Raw genomic sequence first — 7,500 nt, forward strand, 5'->3', positions numbered from 1 at the left:
TTATAAAAAAACTAAACAACTTACTCCCTTAATACGAGGTTTTGTCTAACAATGCAGATAAAAACAGTTGCTCACATCTTGAAAGTAATGACAGTCAAAATGACAGCTAGCCAGCCAGATATCAACACTTTCCACAAGATTTCTTCAGGTCAGATGACTGGGACAATGAAATCAACAGAAATCTAGAGATCAATTAAATTTAATCATACCACAACCTGGTGTGTCCTGCAAAGCAACACAGAGCTGGAAAAGAAAGGGCATCACCATCTACCATACAAACCATTGCTCTTGCTGTGGAGAACCAGGTCACAGAAAAATCCATGGCTCTCATATCACATCTCAGAGGTTAAAACTTCTGTTTTGTCAAAACCCTCCGCATTTTTAGAGGAATTGCCCTTAGGGGAAAAACAGTAAACGAAAAATGTTATCAGTTTAAAATTTACAACTTTTAGGTCTTCAACGGTGTGACCGAAACACGAGCAAACATGCAAAGATAACTTCCATGGAAACGACATAAACAAATAAATATTTCATGCCTAAAATAAGCTTACCTCTTTTGACTTTCTCGTTGGAAACAGCTCGGAACTACTGTTTAGTTTTTCTGTCGAGTCCATGTTGAGCGTGAGATCTTGATCATCAAAAGGTCCAATAGAACTTTTCCTTCACCGCCGAATAAACTCAAAAACAAAGAGCTCAAAACCTCGAATCAAATGAATCAAATGTGTTCAAAGCGGAGCATGCGCACACTTATTTTGCTGCGGTGTCGTCTAACGAGAGCTCATGGCTATCCAACAGTGTTCAAATATTAATTAAAGCTGATTTCATCTTGAATAAAAATGACAAGAGTTATAAATTATTTAAAATTATAATTATTTACATAAAGTTGTACCAATTGTATGCTTCAGCCTACTTACATTTTCGGAGTCTTTGGAGACAATGAAATCATTCGTGTCTTCCTCGCTCTGAGAACTCTCAGACTGTCCTTCCTGTTGATAGAGAGGAAATTTAATTAAAAAGATCTCAAAATGCTGCTAAAAATATATATCAACCATACTAAAAGAAAACACTTATCATGTCATTAGTACATGCAGTTTACTGAATTTAAACAACAAAGAGTGCAAAGGTCTGGTTGTCAGTGGGTTCGCATTAGTCATGTCTATTCCAGGGTTGGGGGTGAGGGGTGATTAGGTCTGGGTTAGGGTTACATCCTTGCTTGTGGAATGCAATCCTCGGCTGATATTGGCCATAATTGGGGTGTCTTGAAAACAAAGACCCCTATTGCTAAGACCCTAAGACTCAAAAACAGAAAGTAAGTCCCAAGACCCTTAATTTGCCTAACCCTAGGCCTATAAAAACAAACTTTAGGCCTAGTTATGCCTAAGGTTAGCCAAATTGAGGGTTTTGGGTTACTTTCTTCTCCACCCCCATAATCAGGCCTCTTCCTGGCTCTCATCTAGGAACAGGAAGTAGGCAACACAGTCTCTAATGAGTTCAGTGTGCAATTCATTGAGTTTAACTTAGTGATTAATTGATAAAATAAATTATTTTTACAGGTCTTTTTGTATAGCAGGGTTTTTGTTATGATTTTTAATAGCAGGGACAATTGAACATATAGCAAGGACCAGGATGGCGGCTCTGCCGCCATCTTGGCACGCTGTGCCAAGTCGGGATAGGTGTGGTAGGGGGTCGTCCCCCTCCCACTGGGGGGTAAGGGGGGCCTCCCCCAGAAAATTTTTGAATTTGTGAGGCCTAATGGGTACCTTTGGGTAAAATACTGGTTGATTTTCCGCTTCATTTCCTTCGCGCTACGGCTGACCGTAACCGACTAACATGCACAGTGTCTCATTTTTGAAGAAATTTACTTCCGGCAGCCATGTTAGAGCCCGCCATAGCTTTTGCTTAAACTCCCTAATGACGAAAGCAGGGCGCGCCGATCAATGTGTTCTCTGTTACTTGATAACATCTTGCCATGAACTCCAAATCAGCTACACGTACATGTACGCAAATTGTGGTACAACTAACAATACCCAGTAGCAGAGAAATAATTAAAAGCACGATTTGGTTTAAGAAAATATTAAATAATAAAATACAAATATCGGTTGACTATTCTCTTCATATTGAAAGAATCCTTGTACAGCCTGCGCGTAAAATAGCTGGGACAAAAATAAAAATAGCAGAGTAAACGTACCGGCGTCCTGGCTTTAAGAAAAACCCTGGTATAGTATGAAATAAGTCATAATCTCCCTTGTTAATAGCGAGTCAAAATGCCAAGTTTTTGTGATGGTAATTAGTTCTACTTTACATATGAATGAAACCTAATTTTCAGAACAAAAACTTCGCACTTAGACTCTTTCTGAAGAGGAGGAAGACATGAACTTGGAAATGGCCTATTCTAATGTCCTTCTTTGTCTGCCTGATTAGCACAAGAGATTCCAGCAGAGTTCCCTGACTTTGACATACAGTTTTGTCTGCGAAAAATTTACTGTACATAATTATGATTAATCAATTGTCTTTTCAACAAACTGATACCCTGCTGCTGCGTTTCTGAGGAAACTGTAAGAAGAAAGAAAGAAAGAAATAACTTTATTTAACGAGGGTAAAGACATTGATTACTGGTCACCCAGTAGTTTTCATAATGGCCCTCCAACTGAAATGAACAATGGAAGTAAATCAAGTCAAATGTTGGTTTTTGAGGAGAGGGGAAACCGGAGTGCCCGGAGAAAACCTCTCGGTGCAGAGTAGAGAACCAACAAACTCAACCCACATATGACGCCGAGTCCGGGAATCGAACCCGGGCCACATTGGTGGGAGGCGAGTGCTCTCACCACTGCGCCATCCCTGCATCCCCATGTATGTATGAGGTTTATGAGGGCTACCACATGTACCAAAAATTGTTTATTCCCATACCCAGTTTTTTGGCCACAATTACAGCCGTGACATACAGAAGATTGTTGGTTGCAGTGATATCATCAGAGAAAATTTTTCTCCAACATGCAGTTCAATTTCCGGACATCAGCCATGATGAGCGTCCTACTGAACTGTTTAAGCCCTCCAGATTAATGCTCTTTCATGGTACAGTCATTGGTACATGTAACCACCATACTGTAATTCAGTTTGTACTCTGATTCCTCCAAAGGCATGTGTGACATACAAGTCAGTGCTTTGGTTGAGGTCTTTCAATGCATATCTCTTGTTCTGCCTTCATACTACTAACTCCTCTCTCTGCCCCAGCTGCAGGTTCCTCCCTTTTCACAGTGATCGACGTCATGGCCGCTGAGGTCGCTAATGGGACTGGAGTTTATTTATTGGTGACTAACTTTTCACACTTAGCTAAGCTTAGTTGCCAACCTGGCCACTAAGATATTTTTATTATATTATTATTATTATTTAATTGTTTATTCATCGAATGAGTGCAGTGAATATGAATATACTTCACACTTTAACTCATGTATGTAATTGATAATATTTTCTTTAATTCTATTGAGCATTTTACTATCAGTGGGAATATAGTTTATGATCTTACTGACCACTTGGCTAATTTCATTATTCTGAGTAATCTTAGTTCTCTCCCTTCTAATATAAAAGTATATAAAAGGGACTACTCTAATTTTAACCAATCGACCTTAATCAGTGAGTTGCAATCTATAGACTGGCATAGTATTTTTACTTCTGATTCTGATCCATCTGACATGTTCTGCTCATTTTACTCTACACTTTCTGATATAGTAGATAAACACATTCCTTTGAAACAATTATCTAAGAAAGAATTAAAATTTCAGTCCAAGCCATGGATAACTCAGGGAATAAAAGTGTCTATTCAAGTAAAAAATAAATTTTATAAAAAATATTTAAAGACCAAATCTTACTATTTTCACGATATTTTACATATCCTCTTTCATTAACTTAATTCCAGAAGAGACATCCAAGATTTTTCTAAAAACTCTTAATAAATTCTATTTGTAAAGTGTAGGTAATAGATTTTGAGTACACTACAGAATTTAATTAAAGCACTAATTTACAACTTTAAAATACGTAAATAAGCTAAATGTAATGACCGTATACTTATGTGACTACACCAGTAAGCCTTGTTTTCAGTTGGTATTGGAATTGTTTTCCAGCTTACGTTTAACTATGTACCATTATAGCACTTTTTCTGTTGACCACCGTAAATCTCAGAAATAATGTGAAAGAAATGAAGTTATTGTTTATGATGAATTGCAGCTATAATAATAAAATTTCAAAAAAATGTACATGTACCACTGTCACGAATTCTTTAAATGCATAAACAAGTAGCCTCCCACACACTCAGACACTCTTAGCTGCGTGGTAAACCAGTGAATATAAAACTTAATAGCTGACGTTTCATCGTCATCCTGACACCTTCTCAAGGAACAGTGAATAAATTAATGTGGAGATTTATTGTTCTCTAGAATTACATTAGCATAAGAACAAAGGCCAATCAAGCCGGTGTTTCCACGTTGAGAGAAGGGTTTGCGAATTAAAAGCATCTCCAAGGATCAAGAGTATATAGATGCGGATATCACATTACAATGTCTGGAACAGTCGACTCCCAATTGAATTCCTTGTGATTGTGATTGTGATTGTGATTGTGATTGTGATTGATGTACATTAAATTTTTGCCCAATTTATTATCAAGTCAAATTATCCAGCATTTAAAATTTGCAACTAATAATTTTTTACCCATCTCTGGCTGTCAAGGCACTTTACGTGCTCTGATTTTTGGCATTTTTCCTTTTTGTTGAAATGTGTGAGGCGACTAAAATACTTGACCTGGCCCCTAGGTTTTTTCCTGAAAGTCGAGCACTGTTTCAGGTAGTGCACCTGCTGCTATGGAGCTTGTATCCCCATTTTCCAAGGGGACTTCCGCTTGATGACCATTCATTATTTTCCTTTTGAGTTCTTCATAATCTACATCTTTCAGTGGACCACTAATTTTCTTTGATTTCACCAACATGGTCAACCAGTCTACACTGAGACACATGGATCTGTCCTTTGCTAACATTATACGTCTGTGACCCTGGTTAGGATGGCTACCGGTTCTCTCAATAGAGCATAGTGTTGCTAATTAATCTGTTGTGTAATCAACACTACACTTACACTTGGTTACATGCATGGTCAGCTGCAGCAGGATAACAACCTGGCCCCAGTTATTCAAACGATGGATAACGCTATCCACCAGATAAATCATTATCCAGTGGACAAACACCAGCTAAACCAAGTGAGTTATCCAATGGGTAGTGACAGGAGCCCATTACCCGGAGCCTCCATCTTCCTTAGTAACCATCTGTGTCAACCCTGTCCTGTATCTTTCTATTTTTAGAAGCACCTCGCAAGCCTAGGGGAGCTTTACTGGGTGTTTTCACAATAGCTGATCATAAGAGACCTATGGTCAGCCATTTATTACGTCACATACCCATGTGACGTATGTGAACAACTTCACGTATGTTCTCTGTCACATACATCAAACTGTAGTAGTTCTAAAAATAGAAAGATACGGGACAGGGTTGACTCAAGGGTACAATACAGGTGGAAGCTCCGGGTTATGGGCTCCTGATAGTGATTAATCCCGCAGATAGCGCTATCCATCATTTGAACAACAAGGGCCAGAAAGCTGACTGTCACAAAAGCTCTCCTAGGCGAGCAAATACTCTCTCTAGGGACATAGCCCATGAATGTTGTTACATTTTGTGTATCTTCTATTTGAATTTCCATCCCATGACTATGAGTGAGTGATTTAAATTTAAAGCAATATGATTATTTTGGCACCAACACCAGATCGTCATCATCATCAGGCTAGAAATATATAGAACATCCACTTCAAATACCATTTGAGACCTCTACATTGTACTTTACTGAAGTTCCATTGGTCTTCTTGTATTCCCTCATCTGCATCCTCTCAAAATGACATAATGAATAAGCATTCCCAGGCATTTATTCTACAGAATAATTATTAATGATGTATGTGTAAAATAATTAATACACTGAAAGGACTTACCAGAGACCAAGGTAATGATATTGATTGCAACACAATAATATCAATACTCAATCATACATGTACTTGCAGTCACTAATATTTAAATATTGAGATATTTACAGTTATTCCAGTGTTTTGACTTTAGTAATCAAAAGTCTAGAATAATATTATATTTAAGCTACTGTACCTCAAGGTCTTCCTCCTCCGACTTGTTGTCTGTCCCAGAATCAAAAGTTAATTCATCCTCATCTGAAGAATCATTGACATATATGTATTCATGATCTTGACTATCCTCCGATAGCAGCTTCTTCTTAAGTGATCCTTTGCGTCGCTTCTTTTCCAAATTTTCAAGACACAGACGTCGTTTTGTATCTTGAGCACTAGGTTTCCTTCTAGGCCTTTGTTTTTGAAGTACTCCTGGCGATGGAGTACTACTGATGCAAAAAGAAATAATTATAGTGAAACCTACGGTGGCCCACAACTGTCACATATTCAAATTATATTACTCGCATCAAATTCAAATCGCTCAAATCAAATTCAAATCGCTCACATCAAATTCAAATCGCTCGCATAAAATTCAAATCGCTCACATCAAATTCAAATTGCTCACATCAAATTCAAATGGCTATCTTTAAAAGCGGGAATGGGGAATGTGAGTAAAATATATATAAGGTAAAATCAGACAACCGCAGGTCTGTTTGTCTCAAAGTTTGACAAAGTAAATGACAGCCAAATTAACCCACCATTTCTCAAATATTTCCGGTTTTAATCAAACGGAGCAAAAAGAAAATGACAAAGTAAACAAAGGCTCTATTTCGACTAGAAAAGGGGGAAAGTGGGATTTGTTTTTCTCTTAACAATATACAAACAAAAATGTGTACATGTCAATTGACCCCAAACAGTGCAACAAATTGAAATTTTGTGAATACAGAAAGACGAAGTTAGTGCAAAATGTTGAAATTAAAAATGCTTGACATGTACCTCGAAAAAGATGTTTAAGCGGAAAGTTGATTCTCCTTTCGAATCGAATTACAGTGCAAAAAGTTGAGCTCTTGAAACAAGCCAGTCTGGGGTTTTCACTGTTTATCCAATTACTATTTCTAGCATTTTTCCCCAGATGATACTTTGATCTGTATTCTGCAAACATGTTAACAAGCCCGCGTTGTCATTTTTTGGACCAATTGCGTTCTTGTAGGTGGAGCGTGTCAACTCCGCAAGGCAAAATAGAAACAAACTGTCTGCCGTTTGTCTGATTTTACCTAGGCTTATATATATTTATTTTTTCTCAAACAATTTGGACTAAATAAGCACTTGTAAATTTTTCATAGATCCCAAATTGTTAAATTTGTTAGTCTTTGAAAAAATTTAACTCGTGCATTCCAAATTGCTCTCGAAATGATGTGATTACCAACACAAAATCGTGTGAAGTGACCCATTTCTGGTTCTTTCAACAACATTTTCGCCGACGAATTGTTACTCAGATGCATCTGAATTTCCCATCTGTC

General features: G+C 37.6%; 1 protein-coding gene and 1 pseudogene across 12 annotated transcripts in view; one reads left to right on the forward strand and one right to left on the reverse strand.

Annotated features, from left to right (window-relative positions):
• The window catches only part of LOC137972088 (uncharacterized), a 34,127-nt gene that overhangs the window by 15,564 nt on the left and 11,063 nt on the right, over positions 1-7,500 (reverse strand). For 4 of the 12 annotated variants that reach the window (XM_068818901.1, XM_068818902.1, XM_068818903.1 and 1 more), the window contains exons 2-3: positions 6,183-6,429; positions 915-986 (exon numbers count right to left, since the gene is read on the reverse strand). In XM_068818901.1, the coding sequence (XP_068675002.1) occupies positions 915-986; positions 6,183-6,429 (319 nt within the window). Of the gene's footprint in view, positions 987-6,182; positions 6,430-7,500 lie in introns of all 12 variants that reach the window. The other 8 variants (XM_068818911.1, XM_068818905.1, XM_068818910.1 and 5 more) reach the window with 7 other exon arrangements.
• The window catches only part of LOC137970459 (uncharacterized), a 4,028-nt pseudogene continuing 3,144 nt past the window's right edge, over positions 6,617-7,500 (forward strand).

The sequence above is a fragment of the Montipora foliosa genome, chromosome 9, assembly GCF_036669935.1.
Source record: "Montipora foliosa isolate CH-2021 chromosome 9, ASM3666993v2, whole genome shotgun sequence".
Classification (NCBI taxonomy): Eukaryota; Metazoa; Cnidaria; class Anthozoa; order Scleractinia; family Acroporidae; genus Montipora; species Montipora foliosa.